This window comes from Amblyomma mixtum, chromosome 2 (genome assembly GCF_055824585.1).
Source record: "Amblyomma mixtum isolate Tamu chromosome 2, ASM5582458v1, whole genome shotgun sequence".
Lineage (NCBI taxonomy): Eukaryota > Metazoa > Arthropoda > Arachnida > Ixodida > Ixodidae > Amblyomma > Amblyomma mixtum.
The window spans coordinates 58,105,378-58,129,104 of record NC_143013.1 but is presented as its reverse complement, the minus strand read 5'-3'; the positions used below and the strand labels follow the sequence as shown (position 1 = coordinate 58,129,104).

The 23,727-nt window shown below is 44.9% G+C and overlaps 1 protein-coding gene and 1 pseudogene across 3 annotated transcripts in view; both read right to left on the bottom strand.

Moving 5' to 3' along the window:
- Positions 1-23,727, bottom strand: part of LOC149359429 (uncharacterized) — a 215,525-nt gene that overhangs the window by 85,723 nt on the left and 106,075 nt on the right. For all 3 annotated transcript variants that reach the window (XM_089571655.1, XM_089571656.1, XM_089571657.1), the window contains exons 4-7: positions 21,744-21,827; positions 16,518-16,623; positions 7,148-7,219; positions 4,843-4,914 (exon numbers count right to left, since the gene is read on the bottom strand). In XM_089571655.1, the coding sequence (XP_089427781.1) occupies positions 4,843-4,914; positions 7,148-7,219; positions 16,518-16,623; positions 21,744-21,827 (334 nt within the window). The remainder of the gene's footprint in view (positions 1-4,842; positions 4,915-7,147; positions 7,220-16,517; positions 16,624-21,743; positions 21,828-23,727) is intronic.
- On the bottom strand, positions 10,939-12,435 carry LOC149359430 (uncharacterized; annotated as a pseudogene).

Below are 23,727 nucleotides of genomic sequence, written 5' to 3'. Positions count from 1 at the left end.
ATCGATTACTACGTTCTAATGAAAAAGGAGCTCCTTTCACTAAGCCAGAGCACAAATAAAAAAAATGGTAAAAAAAAATGAAACGAAGGTATCCCCACTAAAGGCTAATCACACTTGAGATGAGTGCGATGACGTGAGTAGTCATACTGACGACGCGTCTCTGAAGCTAAGAAATAATACCATTCACTTCCAAACGGGCATCATGAAGTCGTTATTAAACAAATCACAAGTTTAAAATGAGTAGGCAAGGGGGAAAAATCCCCCTTTTTATACTCGATTCACTAAGCTATAAATGCGGGTTTTTTTGTAGGACTAACACGAGCAAGCACAAAGTGCAAAATAATTTATTTCGCAATCAACCGAAATTGGACTCAGTGGGTGAGCATTTACTCAAGAGATGATACTTGCGATGGGTCTAAGAACAGGGGTGCAACACGAAACATGTGCTCGATATCCTCCAATACAGAATCCTAAGACGCGTCCCCGTTACCAGTTTCAATATGGTTTAATCGCATACGTTAAAGCAACCTCAATTTCAATTTTTAGGTACTAGCGCCGTAGTAATAGTGAGTGACTGTACATCAAGAGAAGACTAAAAGGCACGAGTCTGAAAACATACACACAGTACAAGCAGCAATGGTTCCGGGCCAAGTCGTTCGGGAGAAAAGGCAATAGCCGGGCGTACGACTTCGGCGAAGTTCAGCTGTCCTGCTATTCTTAGAAATACCAGCCGTCATCATGAAGAGACGAAAAGAATAACAGCGTCGAACTTCTTGAATAACTCCGGGAGAGTGCTTGAATGAGAGCGCGTGGAGAAGCAGATTCGCCAGTGGTTGTCATGGCAATAGCGCCAGGTACTCCACGCGCCGGCACCGAATATTGCTATCAAGAAACTCCAGTGACTTAGCGCCAATGCGCCCATTAAGCACCTCATTAGGCGTCCGCGGGTGACCCGACTGGCGCGTTTGTTTTTATGATTGCCAGCGCACTTATACCGGGTGTCCCAGCTGAATGTAACCAAACTTTTAAAAAAGCCGAATGTCCTAGTCCAGTGAAACCAACTCAGGGTTGTTTATAGTCGCGTGGCCTAGACTTGAGTATTTTTTTCGCCCTTCAAAATTCATTAATTAGTTAAGTTTAATTCGCTATTTTTTTATTAACTTCAGGAAGAAATTGTCAATGCAAAAGTTCTTTATAACCTCGAAAAACCGCTAGTAGTGCTGTTTCCGTCAAGTTACGATTAACGTAGCTTCATTTATTGGCCTTAAAAGGAAGCTGTCACGTGACCAGCTGCTCGCTCACTCCTCTGCCCCAATGTGCACCCAAAGTCTCATCGAGGAGAGGACTTCAGAAAAAATGGATTTTATTCTTTAAGGTGCGCCTTGGGACGTTGAAGTGGCACAGTTGTCATGTGGAAGCTTTTTCTTATTGTGCGCGTTATGGTTAAAGACCGGTAAAAAAAACCACTTAACGTAAATATTACTTTGCTGCAAGTGTCTCAGTAAGCTGTTTCTCAAAGCGATCGACAACTTTTTCATTGACGCTTTGTTCCTCATGTCAATAATTAAAAAGTTAGTTAATTAAGTTTGGCTAATTAGTCAACCTTGAAGAACGAAAAAATACTGCAGACTAGGTCACGCGACTCTAAACAACCCTCATTTGGCTTCAGACGGCTAGGACACCCCGTGTTTTTTAAAAGCTTGGTTACATGTGGCTGGGACACCTGGTATATGGAGAAGTTTCGCAGTACTGTTTTCCTCAGAGCTGAATGGATTTTTACTTTGCCTTTTTGAGGGCAGCTTTTCAGTGTCTGTTCCAGGGTTGAGCGGATATGTAACGGACAGAGCATGCGGGGAGGAGAGCGGAGGAGAAGGAGAAGGTGGTACTGAAGAGAACGCCAGGAGGAAAGTGATGGAGGAGAGTACGGTGGTCGAGGGCGGAGGAAAGAGCCACGCGTAGTCTCTGGCGGCTTTCGGTAAACGGGCCGCCCGAGCAGAGACTCAGAGATGCATCTGCCTGGTTGCAAAAAATAAAACAACAACAAGTTGTTCTGCCAAACTGAAATCAAGTGAACACTGTTTAGAGTTCTGTCATGTAGCGACTAATATTTTTTTTCATTCCACTTGTTTATTGTTTATTTGTTTATTTGGTACCTGCCTCGCCTTTCGGCATTACAGCAGGGGGCACTTTCAAATTTAAAAAAACAAGAAATCATTCACATAACGCGTGAAAAAGGCATCATTAGGTAGAACATTAACAATATGTGGCGGCAAAGCATTCCATTCGTGAACTACTTCGAGATTCTTTCTTCGAGTTTTAAGTTCTGGCCACTGAAGATTCCTTTTACTTTCTGAGATACTGAGTGTCCTGGAATAATTTCCAGGTACAAAGCGGACTGCCCTATTTTGAATTTTTTCAATTTATCAATAAGTTCTTGGGTGTGCGGGTCCCTGCACACTGATGCATATTCGAGTACCATGCGGACGCGAGTAAAATATAGCTGTTCTTTGATATGCTTGTATTAATATTGAGTCGACAATAATGCCGCGAATGTTTGTAGTGTTTGTTTATTCATTCTTCAAAGCTGCCGGCACGCCGCTTTATCGCTTTGTTTATGATGCAAGACGCGCCTAGATTTATCTCGATTGATCGCATCCAGGCGGAGCCGGTTCTAGTTTGCGCCAGAATGTTCTAGCAACTTTCCAAGCTTTATCTCGAAAGTTCGCGATCAGCTTTAAAAAGAGCACGGCCGAGAGTGGCGGGTATTCTGTTCGACGACCGCTGAGCAGGCTTGTTGTTACGCTGCCGCAAAGTGATTCAGTTCGTTGCGGGCGCAAGTCAGCCCAAATAAAGAGTTTCGTTTAGAAGACAGTCTCGCTGTTTACGTGTTCGCCGGACTGCAGTCACGACAACGTGCCATCTGGTGGGGGTGCTGGGTATCGATCCCAGTACCTTTTAAAATACGGCTTTAAGCGCTCAGTACTGATTAGGATAGTCTTCGAACGCCATAAAATGAATCCGATAGAGTTCCTTTAACCTTTACTTATATATTAATGTAACTGAGTTGACACAAAGCGGAAAAACAACTTTCTTTGTTCTAACATTTCAGCCAGCGCGTAACCTTAGTCAGAATCATTTTTCTCTGAGCTCCCTACTTTCTTCAAAGTTCCGCTTGCGGAAACCAATATCACTCACTTTCGTCTGTGCGCACGTGTGTGTGTACGCACACTGTATGTCCTTTGCCAGTGCATGCATGCTTTATGTTGGTCCGTAAATGAAGGGAAGAAGGTTGCTTGCAGTGCCCGCGTTTAGGACAGACCATGTCATGTCCATCGTGCTGAACCGATTCTATAATAGCGCAACACAACCGCTGTAGATATCGATACCTCTCCCGGTGCGGAGGATAGTGACGCAGGTGGTGTACAGCCTTGTGGGCTTTAAACAGCTGTCTTTTGTGCTTATCTTCCTTTACGAGATCCATTTCAGTATTATTCTTAGCAACTTTAAGATACAAAGAAAGAACTGTGTACATACTTACAAATTTCACATTTTTTTTTATTTAACTACAATGTGCAACGATTAGATAGCATGAAACTTCACAAAAAGATAAAAACACTAATCGTAAAACATTTTGCTTCAAAGAGCTCAAACAATTTTTCAATAATAGCTCCAGCTTCATTTTTAGATTCGTACCGAGTTCAATAAAGGTAGCTGACAGCTCGCGACCAGATTTACTTCCTTCGTCTGGAAACTAATTCGAAACAACAGAAGACAATAAAAATTATGAATAAAACAAGCAGAATGAAGTAGCGCTTCATTTGCGTCAACGCTTGGGCTGGCTTCTTTACCCGCACACCTTTTATCCAGTTACGCAGTAGCAGACATAACTAGAAACCGTCATTCTTCTGGTCAGGACCGAAAATAACTGAGGCACCTTAATTATCGATGAAAGGACGTTTTCCTACAAAGTCCTGTTAAATCCAGCAGCGCTTTTGTATAAGAGAATTTGCGTGACCCACAAGACAGAATCACTGAAAATATGTGGACACTATGCTCTGTTGCGTGTCCACCACAGTTACGAATTGTTGCGCTTTTGTTCGCCAGTAGACTAACGCTATGTATGCACAGCGAAGAGTCTCGCCCGCCCGACATTACCTCCCCCTCCTCACAAAAGACCGAGCGCAATGGAAAACAACCAATAATATCCATTCAATCTCTCCTAAGCCTATTAAGGAGACAAAAGCTAAAACGAATTTTTGCTCTTCGCATAGTTATATCTTACTTGACTAGAAGAGAAGTAAGCTAGAGGGCAAAAACATAAAGCTGCAAGTTCGTTGATTGAAATTGTGAAGCCTCGTAAATGAAATAGTCAGGCTGGAGAAACTTATTTATTTCGTAGAGATCTCGGAGTATTCTCGCGTATAGGCTGTAGCTTTTACAAAATTTTCTCCTTCGTTTCCTTGCTGTTAGCGCTTCCTTCATGACTTAAGGACATTGCTCTAAAACAGACTACTTCTATTGTCTGATGAACGATTACGTCCGCCATCATCGTAAGTTGAAATCATTCCAACAACGTCAAAACGAAGATGATGGCTGAGTCTCGCCCAATATGTACAGGTTGAATTTCGCGAAAGCGTTCGCAATCACAAAAGAAAAACACATTCGTCCCGAATGTTGACGAATTCAAACTTGACCTCGTGAGTGCACCTTAAGCCATAGTTGCTCCATGCTAAATGAAGACGCGTACCAAACACTTCAACAATTGGAATTTGCTAACTGCAAGTCCGGAATTGCGAACAATCATAACAAAAGTTAGCACGCGGGCCGGTAAGAGCTACTCACACTTTCTTGAGCTTGGGAAGGTTTCCGAATACATCTTCGCCAAGGCTAACAACTCCCGCTGATGACATCACCCTGAAAATAAAGTACCGTCAAGTCAGGACGTCCAGCGTGAATAAAAGTCACTCGGCTGTTAAATCTCTTGCTCTTCTTTGTTAATTCATGACCTGTTCGTTGACACAATGAGAATTCAGCGCAGAAATGTCATTTTTATGTTAACAACATCGCAACTGCTGTTCGAAGTGTTTATTGCGCCTCTTAGTGCCTATAAATAGCAGTAGAGTAGCTAACTGTGAGCGCCTACACTTAAATTGAACGCCATATGCACTATTATTGTGATGTGGAAAAAGAAAAACATGACGACAACGTTGAGGTCCATGCGTTCTCGTAAAATTGCGTAGGGCAAGTTACCTCCTTTGGATGCGACTTGATATGCACGCTATTTTGAACTTTTAGATTAACTGGGTAATGCCTCGGCATTCGGCCGTCTTCCGAATACCCGTATTCATTTCACGACTTCCCGCTATTCAGATATATCGCCATTTTACGGTAGTATGAAGATTAGAATTTTTAGTCACTACAAAATCGAACCCGACTCGCCAGGGCTTGGGATAAGGAAATGAATAACGGTTCACACTTCCCCGTTGCTCAGGAGCATAAGCCGCAGTTTAATTTTCTTCAGAAAATCGGCAATCGCCCAAAAATTACACTAGTTTTGGCAACCGGCCTTCACTAATTTGAGTGCTCTGTGTAGACTCTTTTAATGCTCTGATGTCAGCATAAATTTAGAGATAAAGGTTATCAGATTGCTCTTGCAGTTCCTAAAATTTTGAAGGCACAGATTATAGTTGGTTTCAATTGATAGAGTAGTACGAAAAGACATTTTTCGCGGAAAAAAGTTTCAGTAGGCTAGGAAGAAAAAACAACAAAATACACGTGGCACCATCACGGGCCGATTAAGCAAGCAAATTGCGTGCGTCGGGACCACTTAACTGTGCATCCCAGAAACTAGGCTACGCACTCATTCACTTCAATGCGGTGACGCCGTCCTTCTCGGTGTGGATGGCACGACTCGAACAGAGTGCATAGAAAAATTTTAACCTCAGTTTTCCTCTGTCATAAATGAATATTTTGTTCCCGGATAGATGTGAGCATACCCGGAGGGAGCCGGAGAATCAATTTTTGCTGCGAATAATTATTGGATAGAGTTATTTGCTGCGTCCCTTTAAGAGCTCTCCAGAAGCATGTATGCTTAACCGCAGCACAGAATCTACTGCACGCGACGGCCTCAAACGTGGTCACTTGATTAGTTGACAACTGTAAACGGTTCTTTGTCCTATACGGTTCCGGACTTGCTTATCTCCGGTAGGTGTCACTCGGATGGCTGGATGGAAGATCGTTAAGTGGTTGGCTAGCGCCTCGACAACTGCTTGTCGATTATGTGCCGAAATATATATAAAAAAGTAGGCACTGTCACAAAAGCCACAGCTGTACCTGTAACTCAACGGCTGAATATTACGAAGTAATTCGAAGTAACCTTTCATTTCTAACCTTAATCCGTGACTCTATGCAATTGTAAGAGCCAAACGAAAGGTATCTAAAATATGGCGCACTCACGGAACGTTCTGACGTGCAAAGTTATTGTAGATCTCAGCCCAGGGTTTTTTGACGGCAGATAAATGCTGACTGTTTTCCACATCGCTGCCACATTTTAATGAGGTCAATAAGTTGACCGAGCCTGACTGTGAGTGGCCATTAAATAAGTTCAAAAATAGCGACACACAATTACTACCGCCAGATAATACGGGTCGATAACTAAAAACGACGAAGGACCGCGCGCACAAATTTTTCCTTTCTCGTCCAGAGTCCACGAACTTTTGTGCTGGTGATTAGCCTATGTATGCATATTCTACTCAACAATTATGCAGCTTTGTGCTTTGTTATAAAGGCTATTCGTTCTTTGCGCGAAAGGGCTTTTTTTTAATTCTGCACTGGATCAGGTGACACAGAACTTATCCTGCGCATCAGAGCACTTTTTCAGCGCGGCTGAAGTCAAACGCTAAGCATAAACCAAATACCTCATTCATTTCATCCATATCCTCTTTTTTTTACTATTCATACAGAGTTATTAACAGACCTCAAAGAATGTAGGAACTTCATGGAGCCTCGACTCTCTTATTTAACGGCAGCACCCTAAAACTATCATACAACCCAACAAGGCAGCAATTTAGCAATTGCTTTAAGCGCTGCAGTGCGATGCACTGCAAGCGAATAGGAAAAGCAACGCGGTGAGAAGCGCAGTGCTCACAGTTCTGTTAGCTGAGGCATCAGCGGGAAGTCGCTCTTCTGCAGGGCGGAGAACGAGTTTCCAGAGATGTCTCTGCAAAGAAAAAGCAAAACAGAAAAAGTTCGATTGAATGGGTATTGTTCTTTCAGTGTGTCTTCAGGTTGTTTTTGTTTTCGTCTCCCTTTTATATGAGCACGAAGCAGCCTTCTTTTTCTTTGGTTCCTCCGTTCGTTTAATGCCACGGTAGAAAACAAGGAGCTCTATTCTATGCCCGACAGCCGAAGAGCATGGTTTCGACACAAAATAAGCCTACTTGTTGGGATCTCGCGGGTGAAAGCCGTCCTACGTTTTGCTGCTGATTAGGGGCCTTGCAGGAAATGCCTTGTTCATATTACTTGCGGCTGACCGACTTTTTTGTGTGTAATTGGGGCCACCGTAATCCTGAAGAGAATCTCTGCTCGCATAAAACACTTAAGGGGGAAAATACTGGCTAGTGTGTTTTCTTGCGACACGCGGTCTAAGACCATCCAGATATATTAAAGTCTTCGCGCTGACCTTGATGGTTAGCTGACATACGAGCACTTCGCAAACGCTAACGAAGCGAACCAAACAGAACGACCTGTTAATATTGAAACAACGTTCTAAGAAAAAACGCCTCAGCCTTTTCAAGAAGTCTGCTCTTGCCAAGACAACCTTTCGGGCGAAAGGCGCGTGATTGTTGCATTGTACTAGGTGCGGATGAGAGGACGGGTCTTCGTTCCGAAGCGTGAAGCACTGATCCTCCACCATACGTTCAAAATTGCTCTTGTGTGATTTGATGTAATATTGAGGATATTTTGTTCCTTTTTTTTTTCAAATGAGTGCACTTGAGTTCAGTTGAAACTAGATGTCACTGATATTCGGCTGCTTTCATGTGTAGGTCTTTTAACTACGCTTATTCGAAGGAACGCTATGTACTGGAGCCTCCTCACGCTTCTGAAAGAGAACAGCCTCTACGACTTACTGTAGCTTACGAGTGTCTCATCTTATGCCCCATGGCAAGAACGCCGTATACAAAAATGGTTGAATGGGTGAATTGGGTTCAACGTCTGAAAGCGACTCAGGCTATGGGGCACGCCGTAGTGAAGGGCTGCGGATAATTTCGACCATCTGGGGTTCTTTAACGGGCACTGATATCGCACTGCACACGGGCTTCTAACATTTCTCTTCCACAAAAATCCGACCGCCACGGCGGGATTGATCCCGCGTATTTCGGGTCAGCAGGCGAGCACCACACTGTGCCACTACGGCGGCCTCCCTTATACAAAAAGGAAACTCTTTGCTCTCCCTCGTGAAAGACACGCCATGCTGGCTTTTTTCCGTCTCCCGCATGCTTAGAAAACAGCCACGAATCGATGGTGCTTCAGCAGCTTCAGCATAAGAGCCGGTGATTGTTTTTTTTTTTTTGCCACTCGGTGTGGACGGAACTCTGCACGCATGGTTTTAAAGGAGACAAAGGCACGTGGCTCAAGAGTCCTGATATACTCACTTTACCGCTTCATGAATTATTCCTTTCGCAGAGTCCTTCTTTCATAAGTCTTTTTTTTTTTCTCTTCCCTTCTTCCTTCCTTGTCTCCTCCTTCCTTGCTTTTAGGCGTTGTTTCTTTCCGTTCTTCGTTCTTACTTTCCTTCCCTCCGTCCTCGATCTTTTGTTCTTTTCTGCCGAATTCTTTTGTTTTAATATTCACTTTCACTTTTCTCTTGTTTCCTCTCTCTTCCTGTTTCTGTGCACTGTTCCTCTGCTTCCTGTCTTACAGCGATCGTTTCTTTCTCTCCCTCCCTTCTTTTTTTTTCTCATTCTGCGCTTCCCTGTCCTCCTTTTTTCCCCATTATTTTTTTTTTGCCCCTCAACATTTTCAGATAAAGGAGCCCTGGCTAAGCAAGAAGACGGGCACACTTTTTGGTTGCTGTGCAATATATTCATCTTGCTGTGGATCAATTATATTTATATCACCCACGAGCAGAAATGCCATAAAAGAGGAGGACAGCGGCAAAATCGGCACGTGCCGCTACGTGGACACGTTCCACTTGCTCGCTTGGTACATTGCCAGCTGCTTCTTTCCTTCCTGAGTAGATGGCGCTGGCGTCATTAGGATGGCTTTTATACGTAATGGCATGGCGAGTAGAATGCGCTGTTCGGTAGCAACGAACATTTATAACGATTCTAAGCACTGTAGAGTGTTGCAATTGTCCTCTTTTAAATGTATTCTATTTTAGTTTTCTTGTTTCTCAAAAGAGCAAGCCACGCCAATCTGCCACTGTCGACGGGATCTGTCACTTGGCTCTAGCTGAGGGCAACTACAACCAAGCTGAAAGTTTCCATAACGCGAGTCCCATAATTGCCAATATTTCCAAATGGTTTATATAGAGTCAGTATAGATTGTGTGGAGTCGGTATGTACTCTACGGAAAGCGCGTGCAGAAACTTACGGACTCCTTATGATGTGATGCACATTACAAAGAATGCTTATGGTACTTTTACGCACTCCATTGCGAAAACATATGGATTTCCATATATTTTTTTAGATTTTATGGACTAATATCTCAATAATTCCATAGAGAGACTCGTATGGAATGTTTCTGTAGGAAATAGAAATAAGTGCATATTGTGCGCTTTAAATTGTGAAGCAACAACGGTTATGGCTATGGTGAGCTGTGACACATGAGCTATGGGCTATATGCGACGCCAATAGAAAGGGCAGCGGATTAATTTAATTTCACCTGGGGTTCTTTAAAGTGCTCTGACATTACACACCACACCGGCGTTTTTTTTTTTATTTCGCCTGCAGCTTAATACGGCTGCCGTGCGCGGGATTTAAGCCGCAGCCTCGGGATCGGCAGCCGAACGGGAAAGTCACGGACCTACAGCTGCGGGCGCAACGGAACAGACTGAAAGGACCTGAAACAAGCTTCGTATATTATCCCAGCTTGCAACTGCTTTTCAACAGAAGAATTTATTTTATTTTTGTTTTGCATTGCTCAGTAACCGGACTACAATGGAGTACAGCATTATTTTTGTGGGCGCCCTAGCTAGAAACAAAATGTCTAATTACTTTGCGCACGACGGTTGGAAGAATTTCAGATGACGAAAAAAGCAGCGCAACAATTTATTGTAGTGAGGAAAGAAATTGGTAAAAAAAAGCTTCAGTGGCTGAAATTAAAGTAACCAGAACAAACTTTCTGAATTTCGGAGTATAAACCTGCACCGTGATTCAACCAAATTGGGCATTAGGAGCGTTCAGATAAGTTAGATGTGCAATAAATTTATTTGTTTAGGTGAATCAGTAAAAAAAGTCACAGAAAGCCATGACATAGCCTCCTTTATACTCTGTGCCTGTCAACGAAGCCACTGAGGGGAGCGCCCTCAGTGGCGCTCCCGCCTCTGAGGGCGCCACTGACGTAGGTGTCGAGGCGCACTGGTGCGAATGCCGGCGCGAGGATGGGAGCGCTGTTATTCGCTCGCGGGATAACTGCTACTAAGCATGAATCTTACATATTCATTATATTTACTTGTAAGGCCGACATCCTCTAAGCATAACAAGTGATCACGTTAGTTGTTAGCTGGTAGCACCAACGCTATGACATGTTATGTGATGCAGTTTCAAGATATGTGGACATGGCTAGAAGAACCGCATGACTGATCCGCTAGCGTCAATGGTAATAGAGCAGTTACAATCCTTGACGACGCTGCGCTAAGACAAAATTTATGAAGAAAGGCACCAGCATTTATTTACAGATTTCACAACAGCAGCTGTGCTGCAAGAGTGACTACTTTTACAGCTTCATGACTTTTCGTGAGAGTGGCTTCTGCCGAAACAGCGGCTTATACATTCTTGTCTGTTATCGAAGAGGCGTAGTTCACCAGCAGTGGTCTAATGAATCTAGTTGCCACAAGTAGAGAAAAATGTTCACGGGGACTGCTGTCACTGACAGGGCACTTCAGCAACCTTGATTTACAGATGGCTGTAACAGCTGCATCGGTCCGGTTTTTCAATGGATTTTGAAGTCATGGGTTTTCTTTTTAGCTTGTCTCCACAAACAGCCGCAGACTAAGACAAAGAGTAATTCGTCAGATGGGTAAAGGAGCCCACCACGGTCCTGTTCACGGGTGAACTGCTCGAATGGGCTACTTGTAGGTGGCTTGGTTGTGAGTAAAAAACACTGCTCACATTCCATATGTACACTTATCACACGAGCGATATCGCCATCTACATAGAACGTGGCCGACAGTTGCAATGTAGGTAGAGAAACAGTTATATGCTGCACGTCTAAGCGTCCCAAGACTTCCAAAGCAGCCTCTGGAAGCTCATCGCTCCTCCCAAGTACACATAGCCCTGCAGTCCTAAGTCCAGTGCTGTGGTGACTCTCATGATATAGTACGTTGCTGTGTTCAGATGTCGCGGCAATTCCCGTTCTCAAGACTTTTCTAGTCCTGAGAATACCGACCGCACGTCAAGTTGGTCGTTGCATCCCAGTGACCGCCTCAGGGTTCCAAACAGCGCTTCAATTGGGTCACTGCTGAATTTCCGCGTTAGTACAAAACAGAACTTCTCAGCTAAGAGATAGCGAATGCAGCAAGCAGTCGAGTAAGTAGTGAGCAGAAGGGCCTCGTACGTTTCGCTTGTGAAAAAGGCACGAGGATAAGTTGCATCTTTCTTTAGTTGGTCGATATATAGCGGAAATGTAACTTCCAGCCATTCCAGCCTAGAATCATTTTTCTTCGTCAAAGTGCCTGACGTCAGGGAAATTTTGCTTGACATGTTGGCACTTGTTGCTGGTGTCGTGCAGTAGTAACCATCCATGGATGCTCTTCATAAACAGTATTGTTGGTTCCGCATAGGCAGATGATGTATGGCAGCTCTGTCCTGCGTGCTCTTTCAAAAACTCAGAACAGATGATAACGTCTGGAGAAAAAACTTGGACAGCTCGTTAGAAGTTCATTTTTTCAATATTGTTCGGAAAAACATGTTTTCTGGTTAGACTCCTCACAGGTTTTACAATTCAATCTTTCTTACATCTCGTAGAGTTTCTTCAAGTGAGTTGACGAAACCTCTCCTTTCTTTCCAAGGTCGCGTGCAAGGAACTGAGTGCGGATGGTTTTCAAGACGTGGCAATAATCAAAGCTTTAAAAAAGCACTGCAAAACTGCAAACACTGCAAAACAGCCCACGTAACAGCGACAGAGCAACAGCACGTGGCTATCCGGGCTGCTGTGCAACACAGCGCACCCGGCACTCGCCTCGCGAGGGTGCCCCAACGTCGGTGTCGCCATCTCTCGGCAGCCAGCGGCGTAACTTCTCAAGGGAGGACGAGCGGCGACGACGGCCGCGGAGCGCGGAGTTGCCAGGCACAGAAAGTATAAAGGAGACTATGGCCATGAAGCTTCACGAGCCTTCTAGCCAACTAAAACAGACTGCAAAGAAATTCACGATTCTCAGGGCAGACAATATTTTGTGTTTCTAATGAAATAGGAAATGAATTGGTAAATAATTAAAAACTAAAAAGAACGGAGATATTTAATTCTAAAGCACTTGAAGCCCTATCCAATAAACGATGTCCAACGTTATTGTGCATAATTTTGCAATAAATCATAACGGGTGAGTTTCTTTGAGGTTTTTAAAATATACAAAAAACGAGAGCTACAGTCCAGTTAAAACCGATTGTGCCGATTTTCAAACGATATACTGCTCAAGGTGAGAGCAATTACCTCAAGACAGGGATAACCATAGAGCATCTGGAGAGGCCTTTGTTTCCTATTGATGTTGATGATAAGGACTCCAAGAAATTACACACTATAGGTTTACAACTCAGAGGAGGAAAGTGTAACATAGAACAGGATTGGTTTACAGAGGATGGAATTTTGATTGAGAACTCCGCTTCTTTCAAACGAAGGGCGAAAAAAAATCATAAGAACGATTACGATACTACCTAATGCGAAATTTCAGCGTAGCTCTGTCTGCTTCGGCAGCGCGGATGGCAGGTTCCTCTCGAAGGCAGCGCCGGCACAGTGAACGGCACAGTCTTCTCGTCGGCGGAAATGATCTGTAGCGGCGGCGCGAAAGGCAGGGCCCTCCCGATGGTGGCGCTGACTAAGCTCGGGCAGCTTGTTTAGCAGCAGTGACAGACGAAGAATTTTCATCGGTTGCGCTGCTCATTAATCGCAAAAACCTGGCGGAGACTTTTACGACGAAAGCCTTACTTGCCCCATTGAGCGAAAGCCCATATGTGCGAGTGGTAACACTCGATGGTGCCAGTAAAGATTTGGGGCATGCCTACTTCCTTCGACGAAGCCTGAACAAGAACCGCATAGCAGCATGCAAAACGCTAAGATGACCTTAAATAGTCAACTCCGGAGCTTCTACAAGCTGGCGCCAGACCTGAGGGAAGGGCGAGGCGCCGCAGCACGAGTTAAGCTGAGTCTCCCTCCCCACGTGTTCTCGGGAGGGCTCGAACCTTCTCGAACGTCTGTCCGCTTGCGCCGCCTCGCCAAGGTTGTGGAGAGAGGAGGGCCGGAGACTGAGGCGTTATTTCATCAATATCAGCAGCAACCTCACTATGCCCACTCCAGGACAAAGCTCTCTCATGTCTCTCCAATTGACGCTTTCCTGTACCAGCCGAGGCAACCTGATCGTCGCAAATTTCGTAATCTCCTCCATCCACCTAACTTTCTGCTGCCCCCTGCTACGCGTGCCTTCTCTTGGTATCCACTCTGTTACCCTTAATGTCCATCGTTTATCATGCTTTCGCATTATATGCCTTGCCCAAGCCCAATTCCTCCTCTTGATTTAGACTAGGATGTCATTAACCCGCGTTTCTTCCCTCGCCTCCATTCTCCTAATGTCACACCTATCTTTTTTTTTCTTTCCTTAGGTCACTGCGTGGTCCTTAAGATGAATCCTTCTCGTTAGCCTCCTCGTTTGTGCCCCATAGGTGAATACCGGTAAGATACAGGTTTTGTAAACTTCTCTTATTCTCCATAATTTTCTAATTTTCCCTATTCTTGCTCATATACTGATAAATAAAAGCGCAAAGATGGAAACAAAGACGCGGGCAAGATGAAGGATAAGCTTCATGCAAGATTTGCATCCTCTAACACAATCTAAGCCAGGCGATTTGGAATTGCAAAAAGAACCCACCACCAAACCAGAGGCCGCGAGAGGCCGAATTCTCGAGCGCACCTTTGCATTAGAAGGACGGGCTTAAGCTGCCGCCTTGTCTAAGGGACGCAAAAAGTCTCGAGATCATTGTCGTGAGTCCGTTCCGACCGACGACGAGTATGCGGACCCTCCCTTGTTGATTCTAGCTGCAACTTTCACTTCACCAGTAATAAATTCCGTGGTATGTAGACCATTGCTCCGCTGCGACGTCATTCACTATGCATGAGATGGAAGAAATATCACGCCAGTGCTTCCAAAGCAGTTAACGTCCTCGAACCTCCTGCTTCTGCTCGAGTGGCTCACGGCTCGACTGATGTGTATGAGTTATCCCAAGACGGCCCTCACTTAGCATCGGGTGGATGTAGCGGCCTGTCATTGAGAAAGTGCTCGACGCCCGCTATCCCATGCTGTTGTGTTTACGTATAAATAAGGACAGAAAGATTCTAGCAAAATTTTCCTTTCCTGCGGAGGCGATATCTGGATAAATGCAGCGGTACTACCGCCTTTCCTCTCATCTCCCTCTTTAAAAGAGCGCACTCATACATACAGAGGAGACGGAGCTGGAGCACGGGAGAAGCGAGTACACATTCACTCTCACCAACAGTGGCACACTCTGTTGCTTCAAACACGCAGGCCGCATAAACATTTGCACAATATTTGGCTGGGGACGTCACTGAGTTGTCTGCTACTGCAATCATACCATATCTGCTATTTCAAGGGCTACTCTGCTATCAACTGCTCTTACAATAATACGACGAGACTTGTAAGCACGCTATAAGCTGCAAGCACATGATACACTGAAAAATTTGAGAGGTACGCGAACCGCTTTCTGGAGATTGTAGTGATAACCTGCGTAGTCACTTTCCTTTCTCCTTTCGTAGACACTCCCATTTGATACATTGCCAAGTCACTGGGTGGTCTTTCACGTTTAAGCCCTATTAGGCTTCTTGGCAAAGAGATACGCGGAGCGTACGCATGATGATGTAGCCATTCAAGTGCTCACTATTACAGACTAAATGTATCTGCAGGGGTGCGCAAGCTCCCTGTTCTTTGCTTTACATTTTCTCGTGTTTTCTAAGTGAACTTTTTCTGCCTCAGTTTTAGGGAGCCGGATGTCCCTGATTTGAGTATTCTTCGCTGCCTCTTGAAATGAATGTAATCTGGGACCTATCGAAAGCAAAACAGGAGAATTTTCAATTTTTAGCACTTTTTTTTTTCACCCACCGGACTGTAGTTTTGCACAGGCTGTTGTACCCAGAGAATTTGTAACGCTTTTTTGCTGCTGCTTCGTTGGTTCCTGCGCGTGCACCTCCAAACCGGCATTGAGTTACTCGTTTCTTTGTGGTTCTGGTGAACTGTCTGAGCATGGCACAGTCAACATGCTTGATAACTACCACGACGCCTCTATGTTGTGAATAGTGCAGCAAGAAAAATGCGATAATTCTTTCGTTGAACTGGGTTGCCAGTTTGTGCAGACATTAACATTGAGATAACGAATTTTGGTCGTTTTGCATTTTGTAGCTTTCCCTGGAGTTTGCAAAAATCCTTCCACCAGTCCCATTTTCCCATTCCGGGATTACTATTTTGCTGCTGACCGACAAGTGCAAAGTTACAGCAGTGCCACGTCGCAGTTAACTAGAGGGGGAAAAAATTTGGCCACGCCCGCCATCCTCCAGTCACAATAGATTGCGCGCCGAGGAACTAGAAGTTATTTGCTCTTACCGGCGCTCCCTACCTCCGTGCCTGAAGCTAATCCCTCAACGCAGCCCCTGTCTTAATCGCGTTAACGGTAAGAGGCGGGATTTCTGTTTGTGCCTGCAGGCGTCTGACCATGTTATTAACACGATGGCTGCCCGGAACGTTCTCTGATTTGCAGTGATTGCGCACTTTTTGCGATTTTGGATCCTTTTCGTTGACGTTGCATACAAAAGCGACTAAGGCGTGAAGTCTAGAAACTAATGCATCGACATTCAGCGCGAATAATTTTAACGTGCAACACAGTTCGTGGTCCAAATACCTATGTTCTGCCTCGGCGCTGTCTTCACTGTTCTTTCATTTCCTATGCATTTTTTTTCTTTTCGGAGAGGGGGAGGGGGTAAGGGGGGCGACACAAAAGCAGTCGCAACTTCGCTCCAAAAAACACACTTCCTATACTAGCGACAATATGCAAGGAAAGGTTTGAAACCTATTTACTCACAGATTTGTGGTGTTGTGCGGAATGGTAGCTGGCAGCGAACGCAGACCCGTGTTTTCGCAGAAAAAGGCTTGTCCTTCCGAGCAGCGACAGCCAGGGTGAACCCAGTCTGAAAATAAAAAATTATTAATTCAATTCATAAATGGAATTTACGCCCATCCTAATCCGCATGATCAGCGCAAGAATGTGAGCGTCTTGTAGTCGTTACTGTTGGCAGTCATGTTTGTAACCGTGTTTGTGGCTCTGGCATCCCGCGTATACGTACAGCGCTCCTAGCTCGACCGCTCCGCCTCACCTTTATCCATGACCCTTTCCGCAAACCCTTTCCGCAATACGAATAATGTGCCGCATCACCGGTAGTGGCGTTTTCATTACTATGGCGGCTGCTAGAGTGCCGGCTGCGTAGTTCAAGATGTTTTCCTAAGAAGCGTTTCAAGGCGTTTGTCAGTGTCTCGTGGCGACCACTTGCCCAGCGTAATGGCACCAAAGTTAGCGCGAGATCCGAGGCACAAGCCATGCGCACGGGGTGGTGAGACAATCGCAAACGTTCGATATTGATGCCGCGGTCGCTCGTTTTAAAGGAGGAAAAACTTAGGCGCAAAAGCTACCGCTTACTATAATATTTTGTATGTTAATTTTCACTTTTCCGTTTATCTCAGCTAGATTTGGCCCTACACGCACACGGTGGGATGGAATGGACAGCGCGAAGACACCTGGTGAAGGAATGATCGAGGTTTTTTTTTATCATGGGCTCTTACAATGTATGATGTAATTTTCCAAACATATCTAGAAAAACAAATACGAGGTACAGAGGCCAAAGCCGGAAGCCCCTGTGAGTGTTGTGGGACTGTTCGCAAACTTTTGCCATAGGCTGCAAACTGTTTTTTGGCCATGGTGGAACGCCGCCGCTAATTGTCGCGCCATTTAGACGATGTCGTTAAGGAGCACGCGACTACTATGTGCGCTGTGTGTTCCGTATAGTTTGTGCTTGCTGTGTGTGTTGCTGCATCGTTTACCTCTGTCAACAGGAAAAGCATGATAGTGAGACTAACATCTCCAGCAACGTTAATCTTACCTCGAAAGAAAGGCGCCCAGTACATGGACCCGACGCCGTTTATATACTCAGTGCCGCCCACTCAAGATAACGTGAATGCGAAATAATCCAGCCCACCAACAAATGTTACGCTACGTATTCCTTGACACAGGCTGGAAAAAGTGGCAAGGTTTTTAACGTAATTAAACCGAAAAGACGTGCGAAAGCATGAGTTCATTGTTCGCCTCTTCTCCTTCTCTTCCCTTTGCCTACAGCTGACGTGACACTCCTCAAACTTTTTCGAGCTTCCTCCCTTGGGATAGAGCTGGCGCGACGCTCCTCCGAAATTTCCCGAGCTTCCTCCTTCTGGTTGGAGCCTGCCTTCTTCTCCTTGCATTAGCTACAGCTGGCGCGAGGCTCCTCTGAACATTGCCGAAACTATCCTAGTCCGAGTTACTCCCAGAGGACAAGATTCTTGCTCGGGGTCGCTACCTCTGGAGTAGTCCTTTACTAAAAAAGGTTTTGAATACCATCGGGCCGCCGGGCTTGTTCCCATGATGTTCTGCAAACGCGGGGTTAGTACCAGAAGGGTGTTATGGTTGGCTACCCAGCACTGGTAGAGAGGGATAATGGGATAGAGCAGGAAAAGAGAGAAGGGGCATAGTCAAATTTGGTCCCTTTAAGCCAGTCGCTCTCAGGAAGCGAAAAAGCGCCTTGTACGCCTTGAAAGTAGTCGATTCCTATGGTCATAGTCCCAGGATCTTATCCTCTGCCAAAGGGCAAGGATCGAGGTGGTCCCAAAGTAGGGCACTCACTCAGGCGATGTACAATTGTCACCTCACAGTCGAATCTTTCCCAAGCAGAGCTGTCGGCCATCCACATCCGGAACATGCATTGCTTTGTAAATGCAGCACCGAGCCATAGACGCCACCAACTCGCTTCGCGGCGCGGTATAATGAGGAGAAGACGAAGGTGCAGTCTAGGTCCCACACCCTGTGGCCACGGTTGAAAAAGTGGCCAGATTTTCATGCAGAAAGCATGAGCTCCAGTGCAACGTGTGCAGCTCACACGCTGCGTCTACTCTTGATAAAGGAATCTAGACTTGGAGTCCATCATTGTGGGCAGAGCTGGCAGCCTCGTCCGCGTGGTGGTTTCCTTTGATACCGAAGTGTCCTGGAAGCCATTGAAAAATCTATCGTTACCTTTCGGTATGGCGCAGTGGTAAACCTTGCGAATCTCAGCAACCAGCTGTTCATGCGACCCGCGGCGTATAAGAGGTTAGAGGCCTTGAAGGGCTGCTTTGGAATCCGAAACGGCCCGAACACGCTGGGCAATTATTGCTTCGCTATCGACACTTTGCAGATCATTTGTGCTTGACAAAGTCTACCTCAGAATGAAGAGCCTGGGTGGCTAGAACTGCTCCTGAGCTTGACCAAGTCTGCTTGTTCAGAACTATTGATGCCCTGAGATGCAAAACAAGACTGGTATCTCTTAAAAATTCCACAAATGCATCAAACATGGTCTAAAAAATGTACCAAAGCATCGCCACAGCTGACAACTGAACCCTTCGCAATCTTAGCTCTGTTTATAAAAACTGTAGGAGGTTAAGGGCCTTCTGCTTCAATTGACTAAAGCAGAAATTTGGGCAACTTGGTACGTATTCATTTTTGAAGCAGCGCAACAAAGACGGGACGTGGAAACTGAGGGGTAAAGACAAACAGGCGCTGACTAACAACTGGGTTTCCTGTTTGTCTTTACCTCTCAGTTTCCGCATCCCGTCTCTGTTGCGCTGTTTCAAAAATGAATAAATGCTTCAATTGACGTCTCCAGGCCTGTCTAAGAGACTACTTATAATCTATGTGCATGGAGTCTTTGGTGTTAAGAGCTATATAGATTTTAGCAGTCGATTTTTGCAGCATTCGCCGCTGTAGTAGCTCTGTTGTTATGGCGCTCGGCTGCTGAGCCGAAAGACGCGGTGGTTGAATTTCTTTGGAGGAGAAATTCTAGAGGCCCGTGGACTGTGCGATGTTAGTGCATGTTAAAGAACCCCAGGTGGTCGAAATTTCAGGAGCCCTTCACTACGGTCGCTTGAAGGCGTTAAACCCCCTTAAACCATGAACCATAAATCATCTTTTAGGAACCTCTTTCTTTACTCCGGAAATAGTAGGATGCCGACAAAATTCCTTTAGTAGAGCTGCAATATTGGTTATGAACTCTAAAGTGGGCAATGCACAGTGCAATATTTCTTGTCTTTAAACGGTGCAACAAAAAATTGCGATAAATATTTTCCTATGTGGGCATTTGATTAACTCCCTGTTCGTGACAGACTATTATTCGCGTGTATTAAGACTCCTTTCTGGGAGGCTAAACAAAAAAAGGGTGCTGTCAGCAACTTCCGTTCTGCTTTTAAAAGTAAGAATAAGCTTTCGTTGCAGCTTTTGGTGAGGAGCATTTAACATAGAGATATGAAGCAAAAGTTTGTGGGCTCACATCTTTTAATCTAGGAAATGGCATTACATGCACGAAGCACATGTCGCAGATACTGCAAACAAGTTTACACTGCTGTCTTTAGGTGATCCACAACTCACAGCTGGCCAATGTTGGATGAATTACGCGATTGAAAATTTAAACAATACTATTAGTGTTTAGAAGCAATTTGACCTCATCGTGGTTTGGCATTGATTCCCGAGAGGGGAAATGGCTTATGCGATAGGGGCCAAGCATCTAATCGGGGCGATCATTTACGTTGCAATTTGCATTTCTCACAGAAACGCTGATAAACGAAGCAAAGCTTTTCAACGTGTTGTTGACATTCCGAAAGCTCATATCGTGGTTCTCCGCTTCGTAAACGTTTCTTTAGAATGTAGTTAAGTGCACTACAAGTATATTTTCTGGATTTTCTGCGAAATTAAGGTGTGTAATGTGTATGGCGCGCCGAATACCAAGTAGTTGTATTGTTAGGAGAAGGTAAGTGTCACTTACCTTCTCCTAACATTAAATTTCCCAACCAGACCGACTTCTGTCGAATGTTTTCTTTTGAGTTGTATTGTATAGGCACTGCTATTCCATGTCAGCCGATCTCATGTAGTTCGAACATAAACTGGACAACACGACATTGACAGGTGTATACGCAGAGTTGTAAATTAGCAGAGCCTGGAAAAAAATGCTGATGCATAGTGACCATAACATAGGAAAAATGTGATCCGCAGGTGTGGGCGAGTGCGAACGCAGCGTCTCGTCTCAAGTCACTGTAAAGTTAGTGTTACATGATTGCTCTGTTCATTTAAGCAGGCCCTGAAATGCTGTACCAAATGTTATTCTTCAACATAAACCTATAATGATGTCCGAAATTTGTCTATTAGAAATACTGTTGGCATATTTTTTCATAAAATTGCACTGTAACGTTGTTCAACATATTTTATTGATTTTATTGAGCAGCTGGGATTCCTTAACGTGTACGGAGGTCGCACTGCACACGGGCGTCTTTACGCATTTTAGAGCGTTAGCTTCACTTCACGATCAAAGCTGCAAAAGCTGGTACATCGCTGACGCTTGTACCTTGACCTTGAATAAATAAATAACGCCGCGACTGTGCTTCCAAAGCGCTGCGGCGTTAAAACACCAGCTTCACTGTCCACTGCACGAGAGCCGTATGCTATCGCCGCGGCCGATAACGCCAGGCGTTAAACGCCAAGGGGCTCTCACACAGCGCATTGCACATCGTCGTCTTCGTCTGCATACATTTGTGGCGCGAACAGATTAGATCAAGTTAACCTCGACCTGAGCTTGACTTTAGTCTAATATTGTTGCCAGATGTGCCGACGACCCAGCAAATCCATGAGCCACTCAGGGTAAAGACATGATATCGCACGCCTACTCGTTTGAACACGTTAAAATCCTACCATTTTTTCCCCGCCGAAATGCGCCAACGTCGGTCGTGCGATGATCACGCTTATCAGGGATGATAACGCGATGATGACGAAAGCAGAAAAGTGCACAAGCGAAGACGTCTGCGAGATCATACCTAGAACAGCGTAGCCATTTTTGTCAAGCTACATCAGTTTTTAATCTTCGAGATTAAGTTAAGCAGCGCCACCCGCTCGCAAGCGGAGGCAAAAAACTCCTAAGCGTTGGCGAAAGCTTGGGCCGACGCCTCGTCTGCGTGCTTATCGAGACGTCTTTTCCCGCCCACTTACCGCATTTGCCGGACTTCTTCTCCCGGTCCTCGTCAGGCCGTTTCTGGAAGTAATCCTCGATGAACTTCTTAAGATTCATGTCACCTGCAGTGGAGAAAAACGGTTTTAAGGTATGAAGCGCCTTTATAGCCAAGCACGCACTTTTTTGTATTTACACTGCCACTTAGGAATTGTCGCGATGGTAATCGTAATACAGCTTTGTGGAAATTTCTTTTATTTATTAGCCAGCAAAAGCAGCTAGGCATTGCCAGTGTAAAGAGTGAGTCGGCCATGAGGCCAATACAGTTAACTGATATTTTCTCGAAGCTTCACATTGAAGATTATCAAGGAATCATGAAATAGGTCAGTCTCCGATTATTCCAGGGTTCTATCACGTGAGGAAACGCAAAGAACTAGGTTTATTATACCAGCCCTCTGCTTATAACGTCCAAGGTGGGGAAACCAAGATCAGTGCAGCTATGCAATATGCTGAAATTAATAACCCTAAAACTGAAGAAAAAACTTGTTCGTGTGTATGCAGATAACAGGTTAGGTAACTACAAAGTGCGAAGTTTCTGGAGTTAGACGAAAGCAATAAAGTCTGCATGTGGATAATGGGTTAGATAATGCAAACCACGAAGTTTTTGAGGTGAGACGAAAGGAGTACAGGTCAATAATAAGAATTTGCGCTGTCTCATTATCATCTTAATCATCAGCCTGACTACGTCCACTGCGGGATAAAGGTCTCTCACATATCCCTCAAATTAACTCCGTCCTGTGCGTGCCCCGGCCTCCTTATCCCCGAAAACTTCTTATTTATATATCTTGTAGTATATATCTTTGAAGGTTCCACCCGGAATCTGAGCATAAACCACGTTTTGAACTCACCGATATAAAATGCGGGCTGAAGTTAAAGACCTTATAATGACTTTAAAACAGTATAATAGCACTGCTTATGTCCATTTTGAAGGTACGTTTAGGGGTTTTTGTCTTATCGACCTTGGGCGCAGAGCGACACCAGGAGGTTTTAGCTATGCGATGGCCTTGAGATCAGCAGGGCTAGGGAGACCCTAACTCATAGGAACTGAATTCGAAGAAGTTTAAAACTTGCTCAGGTCAACTCGCAGCGATGAATGAGGGTACGTAAGAAGGAAAGTGTGCGCCTTGAATATCATAAGTAAGCCTAGACCATAAGTAAGCCTAAGTAGGCTTACTTATGGTCTAAGTAGGCTTCCATAAGTAAGCCTAAGTAAGCACGCTGTCAGGTAGCAACAAACATTCAAGAAATCTCACAAACCTTATTGGTTCAAGAAACGTTAACTACTGTATTGGAGGTTTATTTTAACATTAAAACTGAGCAGAACGTTAGGTGTTGTATCATAAAATAGTTTGGCATCCAAATTAAACAATATACTAATGCTCTGTCCCAAACGTTTTAATAATTTTATAAATGAACAAATATTCCCTAATAGTTTATGCTTTACATAGGCTTAAACTAAATACGTTTCTGCTACTATTTCAAAATGTTATTTTATTGTTTGGTTAATAACCACAAACAACATAAAGAACTCCAGGGGATACCCCTTGAGGGTATGATGCGGTAGCCTAATGGATTAATTCCAATCTATGCAGAAGCTCATTCACGACAGTCATAGATCCCTGGGAGTCCTCACACCCCTCCTGGCACAGCGGCGCAGCGGTTAAGCGATTCTCCACTGCATTGCGATGGCAGGTGCTCCCAACGATGGGCCTTGTGTAGCCCCGGTTGCTCTGCCCTAGTGGCCGATCATTAATTTAACTGCCAGCTGCCGCGATGGGCAGTTTGCTCACTATCCGGCGGGCAAGTTTTTATGGCGCCGCATGGTCACGTGACCTATATATAGGTAGCCCACCTGTCTTGTAGGTTGCTCTCTGGGGACCACCTACGAGAGCCATGCCTGTGATTTCCCGCTCACAAAACCGACGTTGGATTTTCTAACGCTAACGCGTTAAAATATACTGCAGG